General features: G+C 37.3%; 1 protein-coding gene across 1 annotated transcript; it reads left to right on the forward strand.

Moving 5' to 3' along the window:
- Window positions 1-267: 267 nt before the first annotated feature.
- Window positions 268-17693, forward strand: LOC137391251 (BMP-binding endothelial regulator protein-like). The gene is made up of 16 exons (XM_068077665.1): window positions 268-449; window positions 1207-1307; window positions 3634-3739; window positions 5434-5516; window positions 6489-6665; window positions 8096-8195; window positions 9435-9541; window positions 10274-10423; window positions 10747-10903; window positions 11455-11525; window positions 11626-11784; window positions 11992-12146; window positions 12308-12470; window positions 12943-13064; window positions 16132-16279; window positions 16983-17693. The coding sequence occupies exons 1-16, from the start codon at window positions 374-376 to the stop codon at window positions 17037-17039; spliced, it is 1932 nt and encodes a 643-aa protein (XP_067933766.1). The 5' UTR covers window positions 268-373; the 3' UTR covers window positions 17040-17693.
- Window positions 17694-17760: the final 67 nt, after the last annotated feature.

Below are 17760 nucleotides of genomic sequence, written 5' to 3' on the forward strand. Positions count from 1 at the left end.
TAGAAGATGGTAATGAGGTTACTTGGGCACACGCTCTCCTATAATCACATCATGATTACAGGTAACATGATTTTCATGTAGATGGGCGGAGCCTCATGTAGACTTCTGAAGAGCTAATAACCTCTCATTCAACTGTGACCGATTGTTTTACAATAACATTATTAATAGTTGACCGGCCAATCAGAGGCTTTGAATGCGGTGCATAACAAGCATGTTTCCTTTGGAACATACATGGGAGTTGGTGGTGTGGTGCTCGTGGCTGTTATATTAAGACCTCCCATCCGATGCATTCATTCAATCAAACAACTCGGATCGGATCTGAAATAACTCGCTGGAGATAAAGAAAAACCGCTAGATAAGAGAAGTTAAAGGAATGGCCAATGGATGGTGTCTGTTTTTGTGCGTTCCGATACTTGTACAGCTTCGTTACTGCTCAGCTATGCTATCAGGTATGTCTATCTGTATGTCTATCTGTATGTCTATCTGTATGTCTATCAGGTATGTCTATCTGTATGTGAAAAAGGTAAAAACAGATTTATATTAAATAATGTGAATTTGCCCAACAAGTAGTTTTTAACGTTAGAAGTCATCGGGCACTGAAAAAAAATGTATAATTTATTCACGGAGTATCTGATATTTGTGTATAACATAAGGTAAGTAACATAAGGTAAGTAACATAAGGTAAGTAACATAAGGTAAGTAACATAAGGTAAGTAACATAAGGTAAGTACATATCTTCTAGTTGCTATTAAACACTTACGTTTTATGTTTTGACTTGTTCTAGAACTTGAAGCCAGTTAGTCACAAAATCTCAGCTAACTTACCTTTGCTCAACTGGTTGGTGTGATTCAATTGTTCAGAACCGGTTAGCTGGCACACCTGCACCCAACTAAGCATTTTGCGGTTAACTACATTTTTTACCCAATTTCTCAGTATACAGTATTTTTGCATTTGAAGAAAAGGTGATATTAATTATTATTTTTATAGTTATTGCCTATAGAGAAGCCATAAAGAGAGTTTAAAGCTAATCTTGTTTGACAGATATAATAGCCCGAGTCTCCTTCTAGGCTGCGTCCTGGTAATATCATAGCCTTCTTCGTAATTATGCATTCGGCAAGTTTGGAATTTACGACCTTGCGGCCTTTCACTCATTACTCTAAATTGTCACGTCTTGCAATGTGTAAAGAGATGTGTGTGGGGCTGTAGAAGGCGTGGAGCTGCCATGCAGCAATGAAGGTGAAAGGATATCAGATGGCAGCATGAAGTTTATTACGGACGTGGATCCCTGCATACAGTGCTTCTGCAGGGTGAGTCATGACTTCTCAAATACATTCCAATCTACAGTTTTACTGGTTATGTTTTCATCAAAACTTCCCATGCTGCATGTTTTTAATCTGCTTTTTATGACATATAATGTCTAATATATTGTCTAAATTTGATAGTTAAAATTTTTGGAAAAAAATGTTTAAACTCATGATCTTAAAAAAAGAAAAAATAATTTTAAAAAGTAAAGATATGTTTTTATTAGTTTATAGTAATATATAATTATATTTTCTTATCATCAACTTCTATGTTTTTCTTAATGTGTGATCAAGCTCAATTACATTTTCAAAGCTTTGCAAACTATTCAATAGCAACTGAAATATTTCTTTTTGAACAGTTCTTTTATAGTTCTGATAATTTGTTAGTTATTTTACAAAATCTATTTTAATTCTTCATATTTAAGAAGCCTGGTAAATTGAAAACAAGCAGATCTGTGGAAATGAAGACAGCAATGAATTAGTTGATGGTAACATTAGTGACCTCTCAAGGTTGTCTTGCCATTGACAACCTTGAGAGGTCACTGATGTTATGTGAAGGTAAAATTAGAGTCTTTGAGAGGTGGTTTTACATGCTGCAGATCAGCGACTTCAATTTGAGTCTTAGCAATTGAAGCTCGAATGCGTCATAAAATGCCAGCTTCTCACCATCCTTACATTCGACAGCACAGATACTCGGCAGAACGGACCTTTAAAGCATTTACAAGTTTCGTCACTGCCCATCAGACGAGCCCGTTAATAGGATATGCCGGACTGAACTGTAACAATATTACATGCTTAGCATTATTGATATCTACTTTCACATGGAAGTGTGGAGCCCCCAGTTTTCGACGCATCGTGACTGTAACCACTTTGATACGCAATCGGATGAATTCAAGCGCAGGTTCTTCTATTGTCCTTCGCTTATTATCGTGTTTGTACGGCTATTGTAATATCAGTCTCCAATCCTACCACCAAACTATCAATCATTGTGCATAATATTATTGTCTTTTACTGTCTCTTCATCCTTCTTCCTTTCTACGCTGTCTTTGATACTCGAAGCGGGAGGTTGCGGACCCGCCCCTTACCGCCGGTTGGAAAATCAATCTGTGCAGCACGTTCTTAATGAAGTTATATGATAATAGCATTGTCCAGCTAGTCATAACTATGACCCTTGTAGTCTGCTAGGCTGAAATAGTTCATTCCATCAGCTCATGTACGGCCTGTGTAATCATACACAAGAGTATCCTTTAGGGATACAATGAACCGAACCGACCGTTTATATAATACCCGTGATAAGAATCTCGGGTAGAGCTTTTAGAGGCTATGAAAGACTCGATTAAATGGCTTCAATGTTAGACATCAGGCATAAACGTGACGCGGAGCAGCTTACTTTTTTCACATCTTGTCGCACTTAAGGCCCCGCTGACATAAGCAAAAACATATCTATTTGTGTAAAACCAGCCAACATAGCAGTGGCTCTCATGTGGTCGACAGCCCTTACGAAATTTCATGCGTAACCACTCGGGGCCATATTGGATCACTCAAGATCCCTTCTGATGCCTTTTATGAACTTCTGTTTTTGCTAGGCTGCAAAGTTTGTACACTAGCTTGCTTGGCCTGTTTCTACTCTAGTTTCCCGAGCTAATCACAAACTGACGAGAGATGTTCTTAATTTTTTACGTAATTTGTTGCAAGAGCCTTTATCTGGCTGCCGCGAGTATTCCTAACCGTTGCCGAGCCTAACGAGCATGGTCAGCAGCTGCCGCTGTCAGCGGCTGATGAACATCTCTTTGATGAAGAGCCTCATTCTAGTCACTTCCTGCTCAGTGAAAATGTTACCTACCTTTCATGCGTCTCCAATCTTCCTGCTTCCGTGACTATAATAGACTGAATTATTGTATAACATTTGCAGTAATTTGATATATTGAACATTTGTGAGATTATTTTTAAATTTCATTCTGATATCCTCCCCACCCAGGATAATGCTGTGGGAACCGATTGTATGTTTTCTTCAGTTGGGCGTGATAGGCAGACTCAACTATTCGGGAATGGGCTTATGCAGTCTTCACGGAATCTCATATAGTCATCTGGCAGACGTTATAGATAATAAACTAGCTACAAGAATAAAAATGCGAGACACTTATTGGCAGCAAATGAAAACAGGCTGACAGACCTTCAAATAATTTTCATACAGTCAAATACCTTTAAGATAAGCTGTAGGTTCGTGAATGTTTGTTAAGCTAGCATTTTTTAAATAGTTTATTTTTAACTTTCATACTAAATGCTGCTTTCTACTTGTGTGGGAGAACTATAATTACATTTGTAATTTTAGAATGGAATTGTTAAATGTGAGATAGCAACCTGCCCCGACCTCGAAGGCTGTCACATGATCCTCTACCGCAGTACCTCTTCCCAGTCTTGCTGCGATGTTTGCGTTGGTAAGAAATAAAGACATTTACTGTAGTGACGGAAATTTACTGTACCTCTAATAATTATTTGTATCTTCAAATCTAAAAGGAAGCATGGCAAAAAATAGTAAAGGAATTACCGGTACTGCTTTTTACGTATATTATACAGATTTTAAAATTTACTGTTTTTCCTATAATTAAAAATATCCAATTTTCTGCTTTAATTTCACTTTAATGACTTTAGTTCACATGTCTAAGCAGGTACTGCTGCACACAGAATGGTATTTTTCCTACTTCTTTTGGCTTTTGAGAACTTAACAGATACTAGCAGCTCATCATCTAATGAAAGTAAAAGAAATTCTGTGAAAATTTTTTAAAACTTTTAAATTTTTTAGACAACAACCAGCCGGTATGAGGATTATTAAAAAGCAGTGTTGTATGAAGTACTGTGAGCCAACATCAGCAATACTGATTGTAGAGTGTTTCCAGTTATGTTGGTATGGTCGTCAAAACCATGAGGGACCGGTCTTTTTTGGCATTTAGGGCAAACTGTCATTTTTATGGTTTACCTTCTAGCAACTTGATATACCTTCATATTCATATTCTAGCAACTTCATATATGGCACATCATCATCCATATATTATTTTATACATTTACACACGTGCTGCGTTTGAGAGGTATGTTGTATTATGGTACTTTGATAGGAGGAGGAGTTTATAGCAAATGGTTTAACTCTTATTAGAACTATTGACAGCTGATTGATCCTAATATATTTGTCAATTCATCGCTGCTGCTGTGTTATCCTCTAAGAGCTACTAAGAACAAAACTCGAGATGTTTGTGGTCCCCCTATCGCTCTCAAGTGTGATCATGTTGACAGAAATTGAAACAGAACTCTGCCTTCAAGATTACCCTCAGATAGAGGTTGAATTTTATCTTTTTTGGGATTCAAATGAAGTCGATAAAAAGCTTTAGGAATAATACTTTTATGAGAGTTTTATTAATAAGCCTTAAGTATTTCATTTTAATAGTCTCGTGGTTAACCGATTGCGGTCGCTCGTGTCTTCATGCATCTCCTCATGAGAAATTTTTAGCCGAAGCCCTAAGGCTCGTGACTTTCTATAATTTGCTTGTATCTGTGGTTTGTACGTTACAAGAGTGAGCACTAGAGCTATCTATGGGAGCGGAGCCTGGCTGCCCCCAGGTATCCGTTTACCACCGACGCTGAATCACCGATTGGACTATATATAGAACAATTAATTACAATGAATTGTCGAATACGTGTAAACATGATCTTTCTCTCTGGTAAGCTCTTGCGTTAGCGAGCTCTGATCTCTTCAACTACAGACAGTATTTACAGCTCTTTGTCAGCTTTCTTTGAATATTGATGGTCTTTTTAAGAACAGTTTATGAAATATACTTTTACTCGGAGTTGTCTAACCTGAAGGAGTACATGCTGCTAAAGATTCAATAATGAAAAGTTGATAGTTATGAACTGGAGCTATATATCTATAGATCATGCTCTTTGTTATTTCACACACTTGTGAATAAAATTAGGATTAAAAAACATAAATTCTTTGATGACCGAAGCCTGGGATGTTAAATTAATAAAATATTTCAAATTTTAAAATTTGGGTAGCAATATTTGAACGGAACTATTGAAAACTAGATGGTGCCTTGCATCTAGTTTGGAGGGAAAAGTGTACATCTCTTGGTCTTTTTAGGATGCACAGAAGACGGCATCAGATATAAAAGTGGTCAAGTATGGCGCAGCAATGATGACCCTTGTGTAGTCAAAGAATGCAAGGTACATAGACGATTACCGCTAGATATTGTGTTGCTCATTTACATAAAAATAGAAAAATGTTATTTTCATCATTTATTTTATTAATTTGCACAGCAATGATAAGTTTTCATGTGCAGCCTGGAGCACCTTCTAGTGGTTGTCACACTAGTTTATTGCTCTTGGAGCTGGGTAGAAACATAGCAATTCTGTCTCTGATACTTGGGTGATCTCAAAAGACTTGTGGCGTCAATGCAGTTTCTTGGAGCCAGTCTTATGATAGTCTCTCTTATACATAAGCCTTGATGATGGGATGGTTTAGTCATAGATGAGATGTTGCTGAGACACACGGTGGCGTTACTAGCAGGTTCTCTCTAAACTTTAAATATCTCTTTAAGTTTCGAAGTTCTCTGTAAACTTTAAATAAACTCTCTAAATCGTAAAATATGTAAACTTTAAACATTGTACTATTACTGATAGTCCTCTCTTCACTAACACCGACAAGCAGGCCGTTCCATCCGCCCCTCCAGAAAACAAGAGTTTTTGGCATAGTGGCTAAATCTCTAAAATATACAATTTTTTGTATAGATAGAGACCTTTAACTGATGCAATGCAGCCAAACACACGAAAGAAATAACATGTTCTTTGGTAAACAAGTATTTTTTTTACATAAAAAATACTTGACTGTTCCTAAATTCTGACATCAGAATCTTGATTAGAATAATCTAGAAAGCCTATAAACTTGAGGACTTAAAACAGACTAAATCAGAGCTATCACTCTGATTGGTTCCTTTTTCTAGCTTTCATAACACGCACCGAGTCTTGTCTCTAACCCACCATCTTTATCACCACCACCAAAAATTTCTCTATTATCAAGCAGTACTTGATGGCCTTCAGTATTTCCTTAAAACTGTTTTGTGAAAAATACAAAATTATGAACTCATATGAGCATTTTTTCTGAGAAAATTTCTTATATATTCTGTATAATTCCTGCAGGCTGGAGTAATCACCACATCAACGGCAACCTGTCCAAAATTGGCTTGCGATAATCCTGTAGAGGTCAAAGGTCAATGCTGCTTGTCATGTCCCACGTGTGAACTTAATGACGAGAAATACTCTGAAGGGGAAAGCTTTGAGCCTCACACCGATAAATGCGTCAGATGTGAATGTAAGGTACGGCTGAAGCAGTTTCTCTGCTCAACTTAGCAATGCAGGTCTTTGCCAATATCCTTAATTGATGCATTCATATCATTATAATTAACTCAGCTCGTGGACTTAAAGAAATCTTGCGTAACTTCAGATAAAAAGACGTTAGTTAGGAATTGTACATAAGACTGTAGGCAATTTGAATGAGAACAAAGATAGGGTAATATTTTCATCTTGATAACCGAGGGAACACGACAAGGCAGACTGAGAGAGGAAATGGGCATGAACAGAAATGATCTTGCACGACATGGATAATGTATGCTGATTTATTCGCCGATTTCACAATTATCAACTGTCATCGAATCTTGCTCTGCTCCTGCCCTATTACATGGTGTCTTTAAGTTTAAAGTATCCAAACGACAATTACTTGACATTCTTTTAAAGACGATTGACATTCTTTTAACGTACGATTAACTGTTAGCGGGATGGGAGGAGCGTTAGAATCAGCTACCTGTCGTCTACTGTCTATTCAGTGTCCTTGACTTTGAGCGGATCGATAAAACTCAAGTTGTGAAGAGTCATGAAGCTGCAAATGACTGTCACGACAGATTTTATCTGAATCTTTGAGACAATTAGCAGGCCAGCGGCTCTATTTCTCTATCAGATTCAGCGTATGACAACAATACATCACTTCCCCCTAATCATCATTCTGTGCATGAATTGCGTGTGAAAAGTGTGTTCTCCTATCTTTCTGTGTATTTAAAGCCTTTCAGCTGTTCATGCTAGAAACGATAATGATACCACGATTAAATCCTCAAAACATGCCATATCCTTGGCTCTAAGTTGAATAATTGGACCGGTTGGAGTTTTTGTTACAAGATAAGCACCCGATCATCACTAACAACTAATAACTAGCATTGGAACTGTGAAAATAGCCATACAATGAATCTAAAACTTCATTATTAAAATTTTCAGTAATAAAAATGTTATACTGTGGCCTAAAGCTGATGCTTTGCTAGAATATGTAATAGATGTGCTTGCAGTGGCCACTGTTTCTATTGTAAATTGTAACACAAATAAATGTGCTTTCCTGTATTTAGTCATGTATAATTGGTCTACTTATTTTACGCTCTCCAGTGGTTAGTGACTTGGACTCAGCCTGCGACTAATGATGTCAGTTTTAAGTATTTTCTTCTTAGGGTTTCAACTACCATCGAGTTTTGTCGATTTTAATCTTAAAACATGCTGGCAGTCAGATCACGTAAAACAAACAAAATCTCAAATGATAGAAATATATTTATACTTTTTGATGAAATTTGCTATAATTCGATCACGTCTTTAATTTTAGATGAATGAATAAGTACATTGGGGGTTGTTTGTTCCTGACTCTTGTTATATTCACTTGGTTGCTCTATTCACATAATTTTGTCACGGATACCATTTCTTTTTCTGACCAGAATGGAGGCATAAACTGTATGAAGAACGCCTGCCCAGTGCTCAATTGCCCTGCAGCTAAAATAGTTCAAGAGGAAGGAGAGTGTTGTCCCCGCTGCACCGGTAGGTCTTCAGTCTAGTCACTTTGGTGACTAAAAACCCTTGGAAGACTGCCAGCTTAACTATAAAAAACAGTGTTTTGTAATGAGCCCATTTATTTGCTAGTGGGTTGAATTAGTCACTATTTGGCTCGAGCCAGACGTGTTTCAACTCGATGGGACCTTTTAGCATATTATCATAAGATTAAGCTGCAATTTGAAGCCATATTAATATTTATTTGCGCTATAAAGGTTTTAGAAGTATCCTCATCTCACTTTGAGCGAAACCAAACAAAACTACTCGTGTAGCAGAGACTTCTAAAAACATCCTGAAAATTGCATTGAGACCTGGACATCATCCGTTTTAATCAATATTAACTTTTATACCACAAACTATTGCATTGTGGTATAACGATTCTGACTTATTAGTGTTCGTAGCGAATCCAAAGCTGCCTTGTGTAGGATCAAAATATCCCAGTGAAACCGCAGTTGCTGAATGGTTTTGCTTGAATAAATCAGCTGAAACATTGGCGCAAGGCAGTAGGATTTAAAATTGCTTAAAGACTAGTTTCTAATGGAGAAAAGTTTGCCAGGGAAAGTTCCCAGAGATTTCTGACAGTCGCGGGCGAGGATTAGAGGACGGTTGCCGCCTGTTTAGTCTTTTGATGGCTGCATAATGGATTCCTTCGATAACGGCTCTCTTGTCAACTCCTTGTCACATTATGTTTGAATGCAACTGTGTCTGGTTAATTATGAGCTAATTGCTAGCTAACTAGACCTCAATGGTTCGCTGGGCTCCGAGGGAAACAGTCAATCTCGTATTTTTGTGTGACCGCAACCTTCATATTTACTTCTTTATTACGAGTCCAATAATTCCACACACGATATCAAAGCGATCCGTGCGCTAATCCCACGGATTATTCTTCTACTTATGTAAAGCAATTAGTTTACTGTTAATAGTTTTTTCACCTTCATTCACACCATACAAAAAGATTCCTATTGGATAGTAAAAGCTTTACGAGCCGAAAGCGAGCATCGCTGATGGGAAACAAATGCTTGCTTACTAGCTAATCACCTTGCAATAACAATATGAACAGATGGAAAATATTTACAGATGGTTCTTTCTAATATGGAGCCGTAATATGCTGGCAGTTATTAAATTTTCTTTCTCTCTTTGGTACATGAACGCTGAAACTTCTGTCAGCTTTGTATTGCTGCTTGTCTACTTTGCTTTCACAATCTGTTACTCACAATATTTTGATAGGAACTCGGACGACTTTTCTAGTACCGCGGATGTGTCTGTTCAAACACAACATATATAATGATGGCAGAACATACGAGGTTAATGACTGCACACATTGTACATGCCAAGTAAGTATGTTATCTCTCCGCATCACTTTCACCTTTTCCATCGATGGCAGTTGACTTGATAATCTCTAACGCTAAACTCTTGCGATGAAATATTTGATATGCATCTGAATATTTAGCTTACAATTTATTTTCCATTTATATAATCGCTTTAGCTATTACCCACTTTCCCAGCTCACAGCTGCTTTGCCAATTTCTAGTATCGTTTGTTGGCACGCTGATTAGATAACGTAATAAAAACTAGAATTGTTAGAAGCAATAAATTTGTGTAGTAATCCTTGTTCAAGGGTCTGTAAGTGTAGCTGTCAGAAACCTTTTCTAAGAGTCCATGCTACTGCATTGCATAATGCTGAGGACACCCTTGAACAAGTGCCCTAATCAATCAGCTGCGGCAAATGGCTACCAAAACTATGACATTTCTGATAGCCTCGAATCTTGTGCCGAATTTCTAAGCTTGTTCTTAAGGCCATTTTTACAGTATCATTTCAACCTAACAGAGTTCGACGCTGCTTCAATGTAGCTAGATCGATTTATCTTTTTTCTAACTTTACCAGGCATTTTGCAACCAATACTGTTGTCGTACATGGCTTGAAGTTTGATGACTTTTAATAAGAACCTTTTTTGTCTAGCTAGGTCTAAACTAACTAACCCAAACTAACACAGTCCTAAAGTTAGTAATTTCACAAATGGTTTTGTCATAAATCTTTTCAATGCTGAGACTATTTTTTCTTCCAGGGAGGAACAATGTCATGCACGAGAAGGACTTGTCCAATTTTGGACTGCCCAGTAGAAGAGCAAGTCTTTACTTCCTCGGAGTCATGCTGCCCTGTCTGCAAGCCCGACAGCATGTACGAACAGTGCGAGTATGAGGAAAACACACACGAGGTAAACTGTGGGACTTAACAGCTAGAAGACAGGTTCTTTTGTATTCTTCTAAATAAAGTACCAATATCTGCTACCTTGACCAGAAGGAAAAATATATGGAAGTGAAATCCAAAGTTGATAAATAATTAAAGACAGCTTTTGCTAAGTTAATTAGCTGCATGAAGATGCACAAAGATGGGTGTATCCTTACAGGTTAAGTACATTTTATCACCTTTGGTTTGTTTATTATTGTAATATTTATGATTGATGATAGCCATTATATAACTCGGTCATTGCGCGGCCCAAATTGCACCGGCTATTATAGTTTGGCTTTGTGTTCGCAGCATGGCGCGAGTTGGCAAGACGGTTGTGTGGACTGCGTGTGCTATGACGGTACAGTCACATGCAGCGAGAAAGAGTGTGACACACAGCAGCATTGCCCCCTCGACACTCATCAGCTTAAATTTACAACTGATGCCTGCTGCCCTGTCTGCGTCGAAAGTATGTCTTGTTTTATTGTTTTTTAAAACCTCTCTCCATTTCTGTTAGTGACTGCAGTAAGATTTCAAAAATATCCATAGGGAACCATTCTGTCTTATATTAAGCAATATTTGCTTTCCATTCCGATGATAGAATCAGGAAGCTTCTTGCATGGTGTAGCCTTATTTCTATGGTAGCCACATCTAGCTCTCCATAAATGTTTTCTTGTATAGGTTTTCATTAGAAGAAAGTCGTTCAGGTTGAACATACATATTGCGTCAGCGTTGTAGGCTGTCACAAACTAATTCTAGGTTACGTATTAAACCAAGTAAAATAATACATTTAAAATATTATGAATCCCAGAATACCATTATGTGACATGCTCTGCAGAAGCTCACAATCAGAACTGTCTGGTTGGTTTATGTCTAGCATTAAATAAACAGACATTTCTTGAATCTATTTCGAAAATGTTTAACTTTTTTCATCATTTCTTGTGACTAAAATAAGATTGATTAAAGACAATGATGTAGTTTTTTTTCAAGAGATGAAGACACTGACTGTTTATATTACAGAAGAAGGTCTCTGCACCGTGTTCGGAGATCCACACTATGTAACGTTTGATAAGCGCATCTACGACTTTCAGGTGAGCTTGGTTCTGCTTCCCTTCATAATTTTCATCTACCTTTAGCTTCTTCATAATCTCCAATGTTTATTCATACAAACTTTTTTTGGTCTATGAATAGGGAACGTGCAAGTACATGCTGGCCAAAGACTGCCCAGGCAATATGTTTGCTATCTATGTTCAGAACTTCGACCGATACAACATGCCAGGCGCCTGGACTAAATCTGTAACCATCCTATTGAATGCCGATACAAAAATTGGTCTACGTAAAAACGGAAAGGTACGCACCAGGTAGCTAATTCAACCAAATGTGATGGTAGATAGGCAAAGTTATATTACCAACTTGTGTCTGTCTCATCGTTAACTATATGGTCTAAGCCCAATTACTGTAAACTGATTATATTGCTCGCCCATCTGACATTTTTATTAAAACTTTTGATACAGCTAATCAAATATAACACTAATATTAATTTTTTATTGTTATCAGGTGAGAATAAACAAAAGTCAAGTTAGTTTGCCATTCTCAAAAGTTGGACACTTTACAGTACGTTACGAGGAAGAAACAATTGTTGTCGACACAGAGATCGGACTCAAGGTTGTCTGGAACACAGAGAGCTACCTCGAATTACATCTTCCAGCTTCGTAAGATTTTTGGTATTTCTTTTAGCACATTTCAACCTGGAAGCAAAAATATGATAAACTAATCTAGCTGACTACAAAGCTAATGTCTTACAAATGATGATTATAAACTTTTTTCATCACAAGTTTCTTTTTGCAATTGCCTTCTCTCTCATCTGTTTCAGGCTCAAGCGGAATACTTGTGGCATGTGTGGTAATTTCAATGGTGACCCGAAAGATGATTTTATGGGGAAAGATGGAACCCTTTTCACATCTGCTATTGACTTTGCAAAGTCATGGCAACATGGCCGCCAAAGCACATGCCAAGTTGGAGTAACCCAACAAGAGGTAGATGATTTTATTAAAATGTTTCATCAGCTACAAGCGCATTCTTTTTCATGCACATTATAATCAAGATTTAGCCTATGCGAATACACTATCTATTCAGCTTTGCTCATTAACTATTAGAATGTTTTTACAAGCAGTTTTGAAGAGATTAACTGAATTAGATTTATATTGGCGACAGATAAGACAAGATCAATATGGATTGTCTCAGAGGTCCTAGGGTTCTTCTGCGTGACATTTAAATAGTCTCCAGTCAGTCATGGGAATAATATTACATGAAGATTTACGACTTGGTTCAAACCAAATCGGTCATTCCTAAATGGTAATAATACAGAAGCAATAACATGTCTATCGAAGTATTTTCCTGTAAGCCTTTATTTCCATGAAAACCATAAACTGTTTGGATGTAATAAATTCACATGACATTTATCTGATTTTAATATCTAGTTTTAACGACTTGTTGCCGTGATTGTAGGTCCAAGCGAGGTGCCAGGACAACTTCTCCAAATGGCAGAGGGCGCATCAGGAGTGCTCGATACTTAAGAGTCGTGCGCTCAAGGAGTGCCGAAAGACTATCGACGTTGAAGCGTATTACAAGTAAGTGACGGAGTACTTCGATTCCAGCATAATTGGTTCTATTTCTTTTTATAATTGTAGTTGTTGACATTTTTAAATATTTTTAAATCAGGAAGTTTCATGGAACTAGATATGATGCATAATAATAGTGAAAACTTTAGAAAAATCGTAACTTATTGTATCTGAAAATCAGCAAATGCTAACTGATGACACATCAAATTATCAATAAAACACATGTTTAAATAATTTGAAATTTGAGCTGGCGATCACTAGCGCTAAAGTATTTGCACTGACGATCATTAGCGCCAAACTATTTGAGCTGCCGATCACTAGCACTGAAGTATTTTAGCTGACGATCACTAGCGCTGAAGTATTTTAGCTGACGATCACTAGCGCTGAACTATTGGACTTGACGATCACTTGCGCTAAAGTATTTGCACTGACTATCACTAGCACTCAAGTATTTTAGCTGACTATCACTAGTACTGAAGTATTTTAGCTGACGATCACTAGCGCTGAAGTATTTTAGCTGACGATCACTAGCGCTGAACTATTGGACCTGACGATCACTTGCGCTTAAGTATTTGCACTGACTATCACTAGCACTGAAGTATTTTAGCTGACGATCACTAGCGCTGAACTATTGGACCTGATGATCACTAGCGCTGAAGTATTTTAGCTGACGATCACTAGTACTGAAGTATTTTAGCTGACGATCACTAGCGTTGAAGTATTTTAGCTGACGATCACTAACGCTGAAGTATTTTAGCTGACGATCACTAGCGCTGAACTATTGGACTTGACGATCACTTGCGCTAAAGTATTTGCACTGACTATCACTAGCACTCAAGTATTTTAGCTGACTATCACTAGTACTGAAGTATTTTAGCTGACGATCACTAGCGCTGAAGTATTTTAGCTGACGATCACTAGCGCTGAACTATTGGACCTGACGATCACTTGCGCTAAAGTATTTGCTCTGACTATCACTAGCACTGAAGTATTTTAGCTGACGATCACTAGCGCTGAACTATTGGACCTGATGATCACTAGCGCTGAAGTATTTTAGCTGACGATCACTAGTACTGAAGTATTTTAGCTGACGATCACTAGCGCTGAAGTATTTTAGCTGACGATCACTAGCGCTGAACTATTGGACCTGATGATCACTAGCTCTGAAGTATTTTAGCTGACGATCACTAGTACTGAAGTATTTTAGCTGACGATCACTAACGCTGAAGAATTTTAGCTGACGATCACTAGCGCTGAAGTATTTTAGCTGACGATCACTAGCGCTGAAGTATTTTAGCTGACGATCACTAGCACTGAAGTATTTTAGCTGACGATCACTAGCACTGAACTATTTGTGATCGTATCTGTTACAAAACCTATTTTTTTCCAATTAGTAGTGAGCTGTTTTGGTAATTTTTTTAAATAATTCAGATAAAACTTTTGGTATTAAATTATTCTCGATACTACAATACTATAATGTTAGTAGTGGATATCAAATGTGTACCTTTGACGCTTTTTGTCTGTAAACAAAGCAAGCCATCACCAGCTACTGGGTGTGGTCGAATCGGTGCTGTCTTGCTGATACACATCTTGGGCTTATACAAACCGAAGTACAAGAAACCAGTTTTATGATAGGTCTAGGTCTAGGTGTTTTAAGAACCCGTAAATCCCGAAATCGGGCAAAAGAAGGCCGTTGAGAACTTTATTTAAAAATAGTCAATAAAACATAAAATTATGGTAAGCCGCGCAAGTTGCGCGATGTTCTAGGTAAAAAACTATTCATATAAAACCCGGTGTTTGCACATACAGCTGAAGGAGCACCCCCCGTAACCAGTCTTGTTTCATGACTGTGAAGAACATTTTGTATTTGGTTAAAACTTTCGATAAGAGATTCATGGCAGTCGTCAGATAAAATCTTTAGCATGAGAGACATTCTTGCATGTTTGCGTCTTAGTTCTAAAAGTTCTAGATCTAGATAGTCTTGGCGGTGCTACTATATCCTGGTGCGGTGGCTTATATCTTTTTGTCTCCACTGTTACAAGTATAATGGTAACTTTTACGAGGCTGTTTTGCTGTTAAACATAATATTTGACATTCTACATTTTGTTCTGATCTTATCACTCATAAAAGCCTTTCGTGTCATGAATGTTACTGTCATATTCCTCGATGATTCTGCGCCACGGTCGCAGTGTCACGCTCTGTTGGGTCGCCTTACATCTTGTATGTTCAGCTGAGTGAGTGAACCTGAACATTCTTGTGGTTGCCTTAGTCTCCCCCCTAATTGCTAGAAAAAACTGCACCTAACATTGGTTAGAGGGTCTGCGCTGGGGACTCGGAGATGAAAGGATGGCTTGTTTACGGCGTATCCGTGATTCTTAGAGCGATAAGAACAGAATTCTATGACGTTGAACTGTTTTTATTAGCAGCAAGGCCGAAGTTGAGCCTGTGTGGGGTGCCGGGTTGGCTGTGAATCCCCTAAGACTAGAGACACTCCGTGTTTGTGGTCATAAAACACTCCAGCTAAATATATTTTCCACACTCCAACTGTTCGTTATTCAAAGTTTCCTTTCTCAATATATCAATTAATGATCTCACTAATAGATACATTTGGAGATGATTTCATAAGCATTTTACCAAAGATTTTGTGGGAGCAATGAAAGTGGAATGTGAACCAAAGTAATGTTCTGTACTAAGAATCATCTAATCTCTAATCACCTTGCGCTGGGGTACACATACTTTTCTATGTGATTAGCTTTATTCCTTCAAATATAGCAGATTCAGCACAAAAGCCAGCCTCGCAGGCGCACATTGATGGATTAGTAGACGATTCTTTAGTGAATCTCTTTCAATTTTGTATCTAAACTGACCCGTTTGCAACATTTGGTCTAAAGAAAATGTCTACATTTTAAGAAATAGATCATTCGTGCAAGATGATAACAACTACCTAAGCGACTTTTTTTGTAAAACAAACTTTTCTATGAGTTCTGAAAAGATGAAGGGTGGTTTGCTAATAAAGTTGCGGATGTACTGTGTTTTTCTACGTTTGTGATGTAAGCAGTCTTTTCTATTCTTGCAGATCCTGTGTGACAGATTCGTGCAACTGTCCACGACACAGGAAGTGTACATGCGATGCAGTGACAGCCTATGTGAGAGAATGTGAAAGAGTAGGAATATATGATATCGAGGCTCCACTCAACTACTCATGCAGCCGGCAGCGTCGAAGGGTGAGTAACACTCTTTTCTATCACAAACGGTACAGGTCATGAAACATCTTAGTTTATAACCATTTGCATCTTTAAAGATAATTTGTGCACAAAAAATTGATAATGGAATAATCTAGTTGTTTCTGGATTTTGCAATTTTGTACAAAAAAAGTTTAAACTTTTTTATTTGGCAGGTTCTCAACTACAAAAAAGTAGCCTCAGAGCTTGAAGAGAGAATTAGACAATCTCAGTGTTATCATATGTCTAGGGTGACCCAAGTTTTCTTAAGTTCATGAGCATGCTGTTTGTAATACAATCCTAGTCAGCATCCCAGAAGGACACCCTAGTTATGACTAGACAAGTTTAAAATGCCAAGCGATGCGAAGCCACAAGCAAATCGTGGATTTTGTGAATAAATTGCCTGTAGAAAATTCCTATCACTATTATAGCAAACCACTACAGCATAATAAAAATATCACATAATACATTATAATTGTTAATATTTTTTGTGTGTGATTCAGTTGAAAATGGCGGCAAAATACAAAAATTGTCATATTTTTAAAAAGAAATGCATTGAACTGTAATTAATTTATAAGCACACAACTGGTCAATGCTGTTTTGGAAGTTGCCTTTCTCTTTAATATCATTAACATCACTTTTTCAACTTTTGTCAAAATATCTGCTCTTACCTGCTCTTGTTGAATGCACTTGCTTTCTTCTGTAGATTCAGGAAAGGGTAACAAAAAACTTGCAACTACAACAGGAAGCTTCGAAAAGCTGATGCGGTTCACCTAAAGTTGGCGACCTTTATCTGTGACCTTGAATGTGCCACCAACCAGATATTTGTAATTAACTGCCAGTCCCATTGTCTCACCAACAGTTCTACAGTTGCTGTTCTTCTTGAATTGTCTAAGTAAACGGGTTGTGCAATTATATTCTCATATATTATTGATATATTATTATGATTATATTTATTTATTTTTTAATGAATGGACATTCCTGTACAGATATCTAATGATGGTATTGATAATTTTCATTTGAGCTCAGTAATTGACAGCATTGTTCCCTAAATTGCCTTCTCTTAATGCTGCTGTTTTATAATAGCAGCATGTAAATCGTTCCCACAATAGATCAAGTGTTTCATGCCTATTGTTCTTGATTGCAGATATTGATCAGTCATTTTCGTCAATAGCCACAGTATATCTTCCTATAATTCACTATACCATACACTCAGTATTTGTTGTTTTATACATATACTTGTACTTATCTGTCTCATCTTAATACTCGATATTTTGGCCTTTCATTATTTGAGTTATCCTCAGCAAATGCTATCCTTTGTTAATTTTCTCCGCCTATTGTATGTCATTTATTTTCTAGGATTTTTTGCAGGTTGTTACGTTTGATTGGTTTATTTTTGTTACAATAAATGTTTTATCAATAATACAGCTGCTTTGATTCACAAAGCTCTATACAATCTATTGGGTTCTTTTGTAGAGGATATA

The sequence above is a fragment of the Watersipora subatra genome, chromosome 3 (genome assembly GCF_963576615.1).
Source record: "Watersipora subatra chromosome 3, tzWatSuba1.1, whole genome shotgun sequence".
Classification (NCBI taxonomy): Eukaryota; Metazoa; Bryozoa; class Gymnolaemata; order Cheilostomatida; family Watersiporidae; genus Watersipora; species Watersipora subatra.